Source organism: Amphiura filiformis, chromosome 8 (assembly GCF_039555335.1).
Source record: "Amphiura filiformis chromosome 8, Afil_fr2py, whole genome shotgun sequence".
Lineage (NCBI taxonomy): Eukaryota > Metazoa > Echinodermata > Ophiuroidea > Amphilepidida > Amphiuridae > Amphiura > Amphiura filiformis.
Window position 1 is genome coordinate 54,881,074 of NC_092635.1, and position 15,979 is coordinate 54,897,052.

Consider the following 15,979-nt stretch of genomic DNA (forward strand, 5'->3'; position numbering starts at 1 on the left):
TCAGCCATGGAGAAAATTTTTTGGAAGTAACCTTTGCCAGCATTTGCATGTATACTATGATAAAGATGAACTTGTGTTGTTCTTTTGTCCCAATCAATGTCTTGCACCAAGAAATGATTAAATTATGCTGTGTGTGTCTAGCACCAGCAGTGATTTGTTATAATTGAAGACTGAATTAAAAAGACTGACGGCCTGTCAACCAGACCAAAAATGCCATACTGCGCAGGTCAGTAACCAATCACACCGTGCCGTTGCCCTGACGTCAGACGTAAACTAGTCTTTTTAATTCGTTCTTCAATTATAATGCATTTTGAGCAAAATTCAAATACCCACAAATATTCCTCCGTGGCTGATGAATTGTGATTCCCATTTATATATTTCTATGAGAAATCTTAACTGTTTTTGTTGACTTGTTGACCACATACTTCTTTTAGAATCACGAACTTCTGCAAGAATTGACCTTCAGAAAATAAAATTACCCAAAAATATTTCTGAATACTGTGGGTCATTATTGTTTTATGAGTTTTTTATGATAATACCAAGAGTTTTATTATAGCGTTCTGAGCTTTCTTGAGTGCCACCTTAGCGGTTTAATTTGATACATGAAGCGATACTATAATCAAAGACAAAATTAAAAAACACTAGTTTACGTCTAAAGTCATCTGTCAATCAAACTCGTGCACGGCTTTTTTGCAAGTGTTGTGATGATGAGTTGCTGAAAACAGGTTGCCTCAAAAGTTAGGTCTTCATAGGAGGAAACTTTCTTTCCTGAAGGCACCATGTCAACAATGCCTAGGAAAGTTGCTTTTTTTTGCCTTGTAAAAGGTAAAAGTATGTAATTTTTTGCCATTTTCTGCAATTCCTTTTCTCCGATCAACACCAAATGAATTGACCTTCCTTTTACGCGCTATTAACCAATCAATGATCCTAGGGAGTTCGATTGACAGTGACGTCAGAAGCAAACTAGTCTTTTTAATTCTGTCTTTCATTGTAGTCACTTTTTAGTGTAAATTTTCCATTTGATGCCTATGTTCAGAGATGTGTTGGTATGATTGAAATAGAAACCGGGATCCCTCTGAGTCTGCCATGTTCGCTTTTCACACAGTATAGATCATGTACATGTATTAAATATTTTTAAAATGTCCCCCCCCCCCCAGATGAATGAGATCACACCCTGGATTGATGGAGGCTTGATGTATGGTACAACTAAGGCTTGGGCAGATGCTCTTCGTGCTTTCAAAGGAGGCGCATGGCTGATAATAGTGCCGAGGGCTAACCCATGTTTCAGAGAGGAACACAATTGGTTTACCTATGGCTAACCCACCCAATCCTGCAGAACACAGATACAGAGATGCCAAACGTTACTTCAGTAAGTTCCCGTATGGGTAATACATAAAAGGTAGTCAGTTTCGAAAAGAGTAGGGTGTTAACCCCATGAGAACTACCTGCCGATTGGCCAAAGTGAATATTGTGTCCAATTTTGAACCAATCAAGGAGGGTATTAATAAGATCATCTGCAAATGCAAGTTTGACCATAAATGGTTTAAAGCCTAGTCATAATTGGTGATTAAAATGAGCATTTCAAGTCAAAAAAAGGGCTGAATTTTAATGTTTTTTTTTACATAAAAGCAGATCATTTTTCAGATTGGCATTTTGGAGGGGGGTGCACCCCTGGCAATGGCTCTGCCGCTAAGGATGTATGGCCGAATATTTGACCCAATGAATGGAGAAATTAGTCTGGAGAAAAAACAAAGAAGAAAATAGCAAACTTGTAGACTTTTTTTTATGAAATTGCTAACATTGGCCCAAGATTGAAACACTTAGGTGGAACACTGGTCCTAGAATTTAAAAAAAATCATTCATGATGTTTTTAACGAGCAATACAGTTTCCAATAAAAAATTAAAACTTACACTGCAAAATTCCTGGCGACAGAGTGACTACATCGCACTGGAACTCTGAAGTCACTACCGACGTCACTCCAGAATAACCTACCCTATGGTGGCCGACAGAGTCACTACAGGAGAGTGACTACATCGGAAACAAGGCAGTAGGGTACTATGCAGCAGTGTCATCACGTAGTGACTACAACTGCTAGCCTCCGATGTGTTACCTGCTCGATGCCGCGATCGGGCGACTCATGATGTACACCACCGACTAGATTCCGACAGTGGTCCACATCTTGTAGTCACATCAAAGTGACTTTCGTAGCCAGTGTCCCATGCGTCGCCTGCTCGGTGCCCAGTCGGTGAACTTCAAGGTGACTACGCTGTCGAAAGGTCGTTGACCGAACCCTGTTATGAGTTCGAACACTCTGGGGACGCGCCAGTATATCTACCAAATACGCGCTGATGATGACAAATACGCGTATCATGCTTGTTTACTGCTTGTATACGCTCATGAATGGAATGAGTTGGTTTTATAATTAATTGATTGATGCATGCTGTACAGTGGGTCCGTGGCTGTAGGCTACTGCCGTCTTTGTGTGTTTTATATCGTGCTTTTGCATTCTTTATCATTTATATTTCAACTGTGAGACTTCCGATTCATTTTGTTTCATTTATTTATTGTTCTCTTTTATAATATTTTAATTCTTTTCGTGCTGCCTGTTTAATAATCTCATCAACTGTGTGTGTGTTATTTGCAGTTCTTGTTCTTGGTTTATTTGTTTGTTTCATTTCAAACGTTTTTATTTTGTTTATTTGTTTGCTTGTTTTCCCACATAACTTATATCATTGCTTTGTTTACTTCAGTGGTTAGGCCTAGATGGCATGTTTTGCAATCAAAGTAGGCCTATTTTTTCATATTTTGCATGATAACGTTATATAGGCCTATTGAAACTTTTTTTATTTAAAACGAATTGTGTTTTTAAATGTTTTAAAAGAGATTTTCAGCCGAAGTTCGCAAAGTATGCCTATTATAGGCCTAGCATTTTCAATGTATACATTTTGATTTGCCAAAACTTTACAGTAAAATAAATTGATTTATAGGCCTAGCATGCATTTTGTTTTACTTCTTGTCACTTTCCTGAAAGGTCTACTGCAAAGTTATACTTTTGCTGCCGTAAGTTTTTGCAAAACTTTGGCTTGTGCTATTTTCTTTTTCCGTTTTTCAAAATGGTGTTTTATAGGCCTATTAGTTTGATTTGTTTTTCATGTTTTTTTTTACGTTATCAAATTATGCCTATAAATCGGTGTCACATCAATATAGGCCTATTGCATTGTTTGTTTGAAATTGTGTCTTATTTTTTATCACGCAAATATTAATGCTTGTTATGAATTATTATTGTTATAATTATTTATTTTACACATTTAATATTTTAATTCATCAATAGGCCTAAATGCTTCTTATAATATTCCTACTTTTAACTTCTTTATTTGCAATTTTTCTCAAGTTGTTTTCTTTCAAAGTGTTTCTTTGTTTCTTCCATTCTTCTTTTATTGGTTTCTTCCTGCTTATTTATTTCTTAATTTGTTATTTATTTAGTTATTCAAATAGCCACCAATTAACAAAAATGTATTTTATTCATCATATTAGTTTATTGAATTATACTTTGTTTACTGATCATGTTTATTTCTTTTATTAACAAATTTATTTTATTCATCTAATATTTCCCTTATTTTTAAAGTCCAGTTTGCAATTTCCTCCTCCCTAATCCCCTAAAAAAAGCAAGAAATAAAGAATATTAATTGAATAAATCAAGAGAATATAACAAATATGGCAATAAAATCAAAACCGGCAACCCAAAGCGTGAGCACCCAGGCCCAGTCGGCGCTCGGCAGTAGTCACACCAGTGTGACTCTCCTGCGGAGTCACCAGCGCGCACAAGTCACTCTGTAGAAACCTAGGAGGCTGGCTACCCGGCTATTTCGGACCGGCGATATGGAAAACCGAGGTGTAGTTTCCGATGCAGTGACATTGATGTGACATCGGCGTCACACAGATGAGAATCTTGCAGTGTACCTAAGTTAATTGAACACATATGAAATATTTCCTCATTGTTTTTTTTAAAACAGAACTTGGTAATCCCCGTGGTAACGAGAACCCTTTCATCCTAACATTTGGCATTCTGTGGTTCAGATGGCATAATTACTGGGCCGATAAGCTAGCGGAACAACACCCTGACTGGCACGATGAAAGACTCTTCTTGGAAGCACGCAAATGGGTGATTGGAACCTACCAGGTGAGTTATAGTCTGAACATTGGGCTATTCCATTTAAAATCCACACTACCCCTGTGGAAGATATTGGAAATATCTGCCACAGGGGGAGTATGTTTTTCAAATGTTATTTGTCAAATTATTTTGAAACCCACACTCCCCTGTGTTATGACTTTGCCTATATCTTCCACATCTGGAGTGAGTATTTCAAATGGAAGTTAACCAATTGTCTATTGTATTCAAAACTCATACTCCCTCTGTTGAAGACTTTAACTAAATCTTCCACAGGGGTGGTGTGGATTTTAAATGGAATGACCCGTTACGGGATCATCAAGTTTGAACATTTTTGCACAAATTGTATTTTATGGAGACCCTAAACACATATTTGTTAAACCATATTATAAAGAAAAAAAATCTTGTTGGCATGTTATGTGATCATATTTCTCATAATTCGTCAGTCCGTATTCCATAGTGGCGTATAGTGGGCGCCGTGAATAAACAACTTTTCGAGAAAATCGGGTTTGAAGAAATGCCAATTTAAAATCGAGTTGTGTAAATCAGACATTCGTTATATTTTGTAAATGATGTGAAATTTCTGTAGTAAACTAAATAGATTTTATTGTTATATATTTTTCAAAAGAAATAAATACATACTATTGCTGGCAAACTGACAATAAAACTATACGTCACTATGGAAAACGAACAAAAGCGCAATACCCTAACCTTACGTTAACCAGACGCATACCTCGGTCGCCATGTAATCCCTATGGCGTTACTTTTCGTCGTTCAGTATTCCATAGTGGCGTATAGGTCCGATCTGCGATGCCACTATGACATACGATGTTTTTCATTTTGCCGATATTTCATAATTATAAAATGTGTATAAAAAGTGGCGTATGGTCGATACGCCACTATGGAATACAAAAATGTCACTTTGTAACTATACATACATTTAATTAATTAATTACTAATTAATTAGCTAATTATGACTGATGAGACTTAGAAAATGAAAGAGAACATCATTAAAAACATATGTGCCAATTTTCAAAAAAATGACCAAAAATCACTATACGCCACTATGGAATACAGCCGACGAATTCACATTAAATTGCATGATTAAGGTGGGTTGGAAGAGAGCATGACCTGGCAGTGTTTGCACTCAAATATTGAGACAAATAAAGCTGACACACAAGAGGAATGGTATGGCTTCAATTAATCAGATCCTGAGGCTGATATAAGGGCGTTGTTTCCACCCCAATTTTCTCGGGAGGGGGAAAACATTCAAAAGCTTTACTTTTGATGCATTATTGGCCTTAATTCAAGAACCACAAGACCTATGGAAATATAAATAGAATTATTGGCTTCCGTAGTTCATTTTCTATAAGAGCAACATATTAATATGAAGAAGAACACTGCAGTTTTTTTTAGTTAAATGGCTAAAACTGGAAAAAGTTATCAAAAAGCTGATATTAGTATGAGGCCAATTAAATCATTTTTCCATATAAATTGTTCTATATTTTTTATCTTAGGATAAATATTAACTTCGAATTTTTTGGTAATTTGTTTCTTCTACAGAAAATTTGTCTTCAGGATAAATTTTAATTTCTTGTCTACTTTTTGTTTCTTCTACAGAAAATTGTGATGTACGATTGGCTACCCGCACTTCTTGATATGCAACCAGACGAGATAGAGGCAAATGCATACACAGGTACAATGGGAACCCATTACAAAAATCATAGAAAAATTTACTGGTCATTCCAATTAAGGGCTTGGAGAGCGATCTTTTCACATATTTTTTGTGGGACATGAGAGCGCATCAGACATATCGAATTGCATTTTGAATATGAGGAATGTCTTCTGATATCAAATAATTTTGATTTTTTTAAAAATTAGTGATATAATACACATTTTATGGCAAATGATTAAAAATTATATGCTCTCAGGTCCCACATAAAATACTGTGCAAACGTTGCTAACTGATTCCTTACAGGAGTATTTCATGATTCTAGCATCCTCTTTTTATTTTATGTTTCAGTAGATATGCACAAAAAAAGTTTATTCCCAAAATTTTAGTAATACTGATTTTGCATTTTTGAGTTATGCATGATTGTATGTATTACAAAGGCACCATAGGCAACTGTGTTGTAATATTCATGAAAACATTTTTAAGTATCTTATATAAAAAAGAACCAGTACACTGCCATTTTAAAAATGTTGTTAAAATGTTATTGTAAAATATTTTTGGCAAGCATTTTCAATGAATTTCATGAAATTACCAGTATTGTTATTATTACCAACATTTTTAATTTCCATCTTACAGGTTACAAAAGTTACGTTCATCCCGGTATTACTCATGAGTTTCAGTCGGCTGCTATGAGATGGGGTCATACCCTAGTACCCCCAGGAGCTTTAAGAAGGTGAGTTTTGATCTCAGGGTTGCCAAAACATTTCAGCCCAAAATCGTGGGTCATTAATCGAAAAGTCGCCCAATTTTTCTCTTTGCAATTTCTATGGGACAGGAAATTATCGGAACTCACGATGGCCAATGTTGAAAAGTCACCCAATTGTTTTCTTAACCATTGGTTTCTATGGGACAGGAAATTGTCTAAAGTTGTGGGGAAAATCTTCAAAAGTCACCCAATTGGGCTACCAAATCGCTGGTTTGGTAACCCTATTTGATCTATGAGTTGTCAAATTTGGTGAACACAACCTGCTCCAAGATGGCCGTCATTGTATGAGCAGTCATCTCGGATGTACAGTCAATTTAAAAATGCTTTATGAGGAATGAGGAATAATCATTTGAAATGTTTATGAAATAAGGTAAATTAAAAAAAAAAGTTTGATTGTCCTCATCCGACCGACCCTAATCTGTGTAAAAGAATACCGACCCTAATTTTAGAAATTCCAGAAAAAAATTTTTTTTCACAAAATTTTGATAACCTATTTGGGCTATTTTGTGAAGCTAATAATTAGACAAAAATATTTTGGCTCTGACCTTTAAAAACAAAAGCAAAAAAAAAAAAATCTGACCGAACCTACCCCATTCTTACATGCTGATTAATGACCGATGGCGATTGTGGAATCATAGGTACTGAAATGTTCAGTCACAGACAGCAGAGGGAGATATGGGAAAGAATATTTTGCAAGACAAGCACTGTACAGGCCTTTCCTAATCCTATGCTAACATTTAGATACACTTCACCTTGGTCAGGTACCAGCACACTTGTAACAATTTATTCTGCCGCCACTGATATGTGACTCCTCGCCACAACTGAGCCCGGATGTCGCCAATCATCATTTTTGAGATATTCAACCAAAATATTCTGCTTGAAATTAGCTTTAAAATGATGTATATCATGTCTATAGTACTTGACATTTAAGTAGTGAAAAATTAATAAAACAGTCAATAAATCCTTTCTTTCCTATTGTTTATTGTTAAGTTCGATGGAGCATATCTCAATAGTGGCACTGGCGACATCCGGGCTCAGTTGTGGCGAGGAGTCACATATAACTCTCAGCATTTGTAATTATCCTCTAACGGCTCCCCATTCCCCCCTGAGTGGGGTGAGGCAAGCGAGGTAAAGCGCCACCGTGCCCTCATCAATATGTGTTACATTCTTCATTTTATTTCTTTTATTTCTTTTACAGAGATGCTCAGTGTAACTTCATAACAACGACACTAAAGTCAAGTCTCATACCAGATGAAGACGACCGTGTGGGTCACCACGCCGTCAGAACATGCAACTCCTTCTGGAATCCACAGGTAAAGATTGGGCTTTCCTAGTTGAAATCCAAAATCCCTATGGAAGACATGACCTTAATCTCCTGCACAGGGGGTTTAGATTTCAAATGAATTCACCCATTCATGTAATCCCATTTGAAATGTCCACTTTCTGTGTGGAAGATTACAGTCATGTCTTCCATGTTTCTTGTCCCAATATTTATAAATCGCTGTTAACCTCATTGTATGTATGACTTGCCTTAATGACATCTATTGTTTTAACAGGTTCCAGTGAGAGAACACGACATAGAAGCTTTCTTGATGGGTATGGCATCCCAGATAACAGAGAGAGAGGATAACATCATCACACCTGATTTGCAAAGTATGTACTCCTAAACACCCAATTACTCTTTAAATATAAAAATGCAGATTTTCTTTTCAAATAAAATTAAGTCTTGCCCCCCCCCACCAGTGGCACATGTCTGTCTCTATTAGCATTTCAATACACAGCTTTTGGGTTTCTCAATTAATTTATAACAAAATTCCTTCCCAGATGTAATAAAGCGTATTGCCGCATATTAAATAAATCAAAAGCTCACTTCCTAAAACGTAATCCATATCCATCTTGTATTTACATATGTATTTAGGACGTGTATTTGGAACTCTGGATTTCTCTCGTCGTGACCTTATGGTACTGAATATTCAACGTGCGCGTGACCATGGTTTGCCTGATTATAACACTGCTAGAGAGTCTCTTGGGCTTAAAAAGATGAACAGCTTCCAGGAAATCAACCCTTCTATTAATGATAGCTCTATTTTATCGGACATTGATAGTACAGTAAGTAGTCATGTAGCGATGTGTTCAATTGATTGTTAAAAATAGTTTCATCTTTATAGACGAATCCAACGAGCCAAGTCATGGTCAGGATTTGGTTGTCCATTACTGGGTCCCCGCAGCACCAAATTGGGTGGATTAAAGCCGCATAAAAATCGATGTTCGATTCTATTGTGCAGTAAACTGTCACCATAATTTTACATCTTGTTTTTGTTTCAGACTTTGGATAATTTGGATGCTGCATATAAAGGAGAAATTGACAAAATTGATATTTGGGCTGGAGGTCTCCACGAAACCACTGCTAGGGGACCTGGTGAACTCTTTAGATACATCATCTTGGATCAGTTTATAAGGACCCGTGATGGAGATAGGTTCTGGTATGAAAATACACAAAATGGGTAAGTAATGCCATTAAAACTTTGCGCAAGTGTGGTTCTACATGCTGTATTAGTGAAAGTTTTTATTTTCAGTTTTTTGCTGTAAATGTGCTTTTTAAAAAAAAAATCCAGTGGGAGATTGAGCTAGTCTTCTGCAGAGGGAGTATGGGTTTCAAATAGAATAGGCAGTTTGTTAACTTCCATTTCAAAAACTTAATCCAGTTGTGGAAGATATAGGTAAAGCCATATACAGTGGGAGTGTGGGTTTCAAAATGATTTACCCTAGCCAATTCTATTTAAAAGACTTTTGATGAATCTTCCTCAGGGTATTGCACATTTTGAATGGAATTTCAAATTTCAAAGCCACAAAGTTAAAAACCATGTTTTTATTTTACTCCTAGGCTTTGACATAATACAGCTATTTGAAACCATGACTAAAACATGCTGCACAACTGTCAGAAAGTCTGTAAAAAGCATCCCAGTTGAAATCCACACTACCCCTGTGGAAGATTTTGGAAATATCTTCAACGGGGGAGTATGTTTTTCAAATGTAATTGATCAGAGGTAATCATTTTGAAACCCATACTCCCCCTGTATTATGGCTTTACCTATATGTTCCACAACTGGAGTGAGTATTTCAAATGGAAGTTACCCAGTTGTCTATTCGAAACTGATATTCCCTCTGTGGAAAACTTTAGCTAAATCTTCCACAGGGGTAGTGTGGATTTTAAATGGGATAGCCCAATATAACCAGTACTCTAGTCATAATTGATTCCTTAACCATGGCGATAGAGTAGAATTCTTCCTCTATTTGTACTTAGTTGCTCAAAGTATTAACAAGAATTGGTCAAACAACAACACTTGAGTACTTAACCCCTGAGCACTACCTGCCGATCTAACATTGCCTCTGATTGGTCAATTACATATTTTCACTTTATTCACCAATTTTTTTGTGTGTTGAAATTATTTTAACAATGTTGCCGATTGGGCCAATTGATAATGAAAATGTTTTGGCCAATCGGCAGGTAGTTAAGAATCAAGCAAATTGAAATTCCGAACTATATTATTTTTCAACATTTATATGGTATATATAATGTTATATATCTCTTTGTGTGATGATGTTTAAAATGCTATGGATTTAATGCTATTTATTAAAGAAATATATTGTTTCCCCATATTTTTTCCCCAGGTTATTTACAGAGAAAGAGATAGAATACATCAATAAAATTACTATGTATGATGTACTTATACGTTGTACCAATATCACTAAAGATGATATCCAAAGGGACGTCTTCCACTTCAAGGAAGGTAACGTATATGTAGGCCATAAACGCAAACTGCACGAACTCGCAAACTCCATACAAAATTCCCACTCCAAATAGCATGCTGCCCTCTGTCTTGGGCAACTATTTTTAAGTTCCACACTAGACAGTGTTAGGAGAATTGACTGCTGATCAGCAGGTCAATAAGCTTCAATAGACCATCCTGGGCTGCCATGTATGTTGGTATTATGCTAGTTTTAGTCGGAGCTCTATTGTATGTGATATTGTGCGTTAAGCAGTGTTTAAATATTTCAAGAGTTACGGTATCGGCTTTTTTGTTATGTCAACTACATAAATGTATTTTCAGGTAATGATAATTAGTAGAGCTGGGATGGCTCATTTTCGACATCGCCGTTCTAGCTGCTATTGAATTTTCACGCGAGTGTGATAATAAATATGGTGAAAACAGCTCCACGAAGGATTCCCTGTGATCAATAGATAGAAAATGGATCTACTATAGTTGTAAATTGTTGTTTTAGTGTGCATTCGCATGTAACATCATTATAATGACATTTAAACCCACAATGATGCATGTTCCTGTATTGTATTCGTATTATGCGGGCTTTGGATGTCGACTCATTTTCCCATGATGCACTGCATATTTTGGCCTCCACCCAGCGACCGCTGGAGGCGCATCGTATTGTGAAACGCGAGAATTGAAATATTCAAATGACCATAAAATACATTTTTAGAACATCCATTGCTATCAATAATTATTGCTTTGAATGAATTCTCCAAGAGTTAATGATCGAGAGATCGAGGTAAATTAATTAGCAAAATAATAGATCCAGTTGATAGGAAATGATCGGTTGATGCATTCATGTCTCAAGATTTCTACAACTCACAAAAGCAACATAATTTTTACCTCAGCGATTTGTATCGATTGATCGGCTTGACGCTCTGCAAATGGAAATAAAGTCCGAGTATGCGTGATAATCACTTTTCTGCAAAAGCGATCAAGTATAAATTCAGCTTAAGGCCAAACAATATTGTTTGTCTCATGTTGCATGCGACTTAAAAATCAAATGCGGTATGCATTTTTTTTTATTCTTTGTAATTCAAAAATGGCAATTTTGAGTTTTTTGTATCAAGTCTCCTGATATAAATACAATTCTGCAGTGTTGTATATTTCTCACTGAACATTTGCCAATTCGATCAAAAACAAACTTGAAACTGAATATTAATTTAATTTAATAGCCAATTTTCAGCCTAATTTTTGTTAAAATGAAAAGAAATAAATAATGTTTGCAGTATTTTGCCGCCTCTTTGTTCCACTTCAAATAATGTTATATCATGCAATAGAGACAGAGCTCTCAAAACAATACTTGAATACTCTTTAACTTTTACATTCTTGTTACTGACACATTGCAGGAGATCGATGCTATGATGAAGCCGTAGATATTGATCTGGGAGGACACGGAAACCCAAATCGAACAGTGTCTGAGCTGGACTGTGCCAATTGCACTTTCTTAAAGGGTTACGACTACTTCCAGTACAGCGAGGTTTCTTTTGCACTGACCTTCTTGGCAGCTGGTTTGTGGGTTGTTGGTAAGTTGTTCGCTTTCTAAAACATGTTTATGCCTCAACCATGAGGCATACCATTTGTGCAATGTCCATCTGTCTATACTAAAAATTTCAATTGAACGAACACAGCTGTACATGATCCAACTGCGATCGCGTATTGCGTATTTCAAACTACAACACAAATGCACGACCTTGGTCACAATAATTAAAATACTAACCAATCACGAGTGCGTTGGCATGGTTGGATTCACTTCCATGTTACTCACGCACAGGCGCACACGCTGGCAATAATAACCATCGCGCAGTTTACATGAAAAATCATTACGCTATGTCAGGCTGTGTTCATTCAATGGAAAGTTCTACTGAAGTGCCGTCTGGCTTGTAGCTCTTTGGAAAGGAAGATTGATTAAGGATATTCTAGGATAGGTAGGACACTTCAGAAACTTTTGGGGTCTACTTGCATATTCATTATTATGAAAATGAGCTAATTGGCATTTTTTATTCAAATTTTTTATTTTCCAAAATTTTTTTTTCAAAATGTATTTTTTTTTTACCAACACACATCAAAATGGAGATATTGTGGTCCACACTTTTCCGAGAACCGCAACATTTCTAGTTTATGTGGTGGGGAGCATGAGGCGAAAATGCCTCACTCTTGTCACAATCCATGCTCTCACTGACATCCCCCTATAGAGGCCCTGCATGCTTATCAATTGGCTCCAAACAAAGGATTTGAACTGGTGTCCTTCACCGTAATAATTGCGCGGCTAGTGCAGTCCATTTAATCAAATGTTGTCATCAACCTATTTGATTGTAGTGCATTTGTTATGTGTGTGAGACGAACTGTTGTGGTAGATTGCAATCATGCTTTTGTTGAATGGATTTGAGTAGTCCGCCGTATTTACGGTATGATACGTCATATGCACAAACTCTATTCAAGCACTGTATACACCGGCAGAAATCTAACCTTGCCAAATATTTTCCCACCAACAATGCAGTGTACAAATAAAGAAGCAATATTCTATATAACAGGTTAAAATGACACATCAATGGGCTATTCCAGTTGAAATCCACACTACCCCTGTGGAAGATGTTGGAATATTTTCCACAAGGGGAGTATGTTTTTCAAAATTTTGGTCAGGGTTAATCATTTTGAAACCCATACTCCCCCTGTATCATGTCTTTACCTATATATATATTCCACTACTGGAGTGTGTATTTCAAATGGAAGTTACCCAATTGTATATTGTATTCAAAACTCATACTCCCTCTGTGGAAGACTTTAGCTAAATCTTCCACAGGGGTAGTGTGGATTTTAAATGGAATTAGCCCAATGACATCAATAGGGTTCTACTGTGACCAAAGGGTACATTAGATCTGACAATACTCATTCAGATTTTTTTGAAGGCCTTTGCAAATTTGAAACCATTTACACTGTAAAAAATGGGGTAAATATTCACAATTTTTTGCTGCAAACTGGAAATGTGATGTAAAATTGTCTAGAAACACATCTACAGATTTCTAAAGACAAAAGTTTAAGACATGAAAGTGTGTGTTTTTGCAAAGAAAAGAATGTAAAGGTTTTATACCCATTATGGGTATTATTTGTCTCAATTGGTCATGCTGGATCACACACATGTCTAATTTGGTCACGCTGAGACACACTCATAATAATAATAGCAACAAGGCAAACAAAAAACTGAACAAAAGACAAAGAAAACTAGAAGCAAAATCAAGGAAAATAACTTAAGAATTACAGAATATCTCTGACATAAGATGAGTTTTTATCATCTTTTTAAACACAGTTACATTTTTAGTAGTTCTAATATATGTCTCGTTTAGACATGCTAGGGCACACTCACGGCTCATTTGGTTATGCTGGGTCACACTCCCATCTAATTTGGTAACGCTAGGTCATGCTCACGTCTCATATGGTCATGCTAGGTCATGCTTACATCTTGTATGGTCACGCTGGGTCGCACTCATATGATATTGTATGTTTCATCCTTTAGGCTGTATTGTTCTCCTGTTGGTACTCGCTTCCTGGCAGACTAGCAAAACAGAAGAGAAACGCAAAGAACTGCACAGAAAATCACGTAAAGGCAGACCAGAAAAACTCAAGAGTTACCAAGGTAAGGTTAATTAATATTCAGTTGCATTTCATCCGTATGATATATCAATGAGCCGTTTTATTAAGATCAATTTTAGCATATGGGTGGGTCATTTGGACAGATGTGACCTGCCCCCACAGTCCATTACAGTACAGTGCATATGACAAAATACAATAGAGAACAAAAGAAATTCTAGACGAAATACTGATTTTGAAGACCAAAGCAAGGAGTTATAACCAGCGATATAGAATAAAAACTAGATAACTAAATGACCAATCACAGGACGAGCTAGCTGGAGGAATGGCGACCATTATGCTAATTAGGAGATTGTTGTGACGTCATTTTTTGCCAAAAAGTTTTGTGCCGAAAAATGACGAACAATTTCAGTTTTCTTTCCATTACTGTTATATTGTGAAAAACCATATAGCTGTGGAGTTAGTCCAATATGTTAGGAAAATATTCAAACCGATGACCCCATGTTGACACTGGCCAAATAAGCTGTATTTTCACTCGTAAGGGTGAAAGTCACTGTTGCAATTTCGTCATTTTATTTTTCACAGACAAAATGAGAAGATTTGACCTTTTGAGGTCATTTAGTAGACCTGTTTACCAGTCGTTTTGATTTTTGTAACAACAGTTTGCCCTTTGAAAAGTGAACTTTGACATACGTGGTGCGAAACTTTCTTGCCACCACTTGCCAAGTTTTCTTACGGTGCTTCCCGAATCTTTTTATTGTGTGGTTGATCAGTGCATGAGCGGTAATGACACACGGCACCAGGGCATTCGCTTAACTGCCTTGGTTATAACATGTTTGGTATGATTTTAAAGGGTATAAAATAAGGATTTCAAATCTGGAGTATCTCAGAAAGTTATTTTGTGAGAGCAGTTCACAAATAGTTAAATTTTGCCTTGTTGTTTAAGATTTTTTCAAAAATTCCTGCAAATTTGATAAAAACTGCTGTGCCGATTTGACAGAATATAAAGGCTTTCATAGAAAATTGGTATAGCGATGGGCTAGAGGGGATTCATACACACTATGACAGATTTCTTGCCTGATCAGCAAGGACGTTAACCCCCTGAGCACTACCTGCCAATCTAACATTGCCTCTGATTAGTCAATTACATGATATCTTTACTTTAATAATAAATTTGCAAATAATTCGCCCCAATTTTTTTGTGTAGTGAAATTATTCTAACAATGGTTTCAATTGATTGGTTCAATTGATAATGAAAACTTCTTTTTGGCCAATCGGCAGGTAGTTCTCATGGGGTTAATAGCTATCTGGTCACAAACCTGTTAGCAGTCTGCAAGATTCATGCTGTCAATGCCTAGATATGCCTTTGAATTAAAAAAAAAAAAAAAAAAAAATTGCCAAAAACTACTTGATGGGAGATCATGTAACATTCTTGTTCAAAAATAAAGATGAAATTTAATTACTTGGGATTTTCTGGTAAGGAAAAGCACTACAAAATGTTCTTAAAATATTGCAATTTTTAATTTTTCCTATTTCTTTATAGCTACTGAATGGTGTGGTTACAAGCAATCCAAGCGTCCAATTCAAGTTATGCTTGGGCCCGGTAAGCAGATTAAAATACAAAATGAGAGAGGAAACAAGCCGTACCGTACCGTCGACCTCAGCGTCATGCAAAAGCTCACTTTCTGCGTTTCACCCGATCGTCAGCGAAAGTTCGTCCTGATCAAATTCGATCGCGAGTACGATCTGGTCATGAAGTTTGATGATGAAGAACTTCGCGGAGAATTCATAAGCGACTTGGAAAGCTGGCTTGGCAGCACAGAAGTTGGAATTGGTCGTGAGAGACGAGAGATCCGTGAAACTGAATTGTTGAAAATGGCTGTCACCAAAGCACATAGGCAGAAAACTTTGGAGAGGTTCTTCCGTGTAGCCTTTGCACAGGTTAGTTACTCTATAA

General features: G+C 36.5%; 1 protein-coding gene across 1 annotated transcript in view; it reads left to right on the forward strand.

Moving 5' to 3' along the window:
* LOC140159229 (dual oxidase 1-like) overlaps positions 1 to 15,979 on the forward strand; it is a 53,625-nt gene that overhangs the window by 20,899 nt on the left and 16,747 nt on the right. Inside the window, 14 exon segments of the mRNA XM_072182636.1 lie at positions 1,158 to 1,245; positions 1,248 to 1,265; positions 1,268 to 1,369; positions 4,015 to 4,181; positions 5,790 to 5,865; positions 6,478 to 6,574; positions 7,806 to 7,920; positions 8,164 to 8,260; positions 8,526 to 8,716; positions 8,933 to 9,111; positions 10,280 to 10,398; positions 11,784 to 11,960; positions 13,949 to 14,068; positions 15,566 to 15,963. Coding sequence (XP_072038737.1) covers positions 1,158 to 1,245; positions 1,248 to 1,265; positions 1,268 to 1,369; positions 4,015 to 4,181; positions 5,790 to 5,865; positions 6,478 to 6,574; positions 7,806 to 7,920; positions 8,164 to 8,260; positions 8,526 to 8,716; positions 8,933 to 9,111; positions 10,280 to 10,398; positions 11,784 to 11,960; positions 13,949 to 14,068; positions 15,566 to 15,963 — 1,944 coding nt within the window.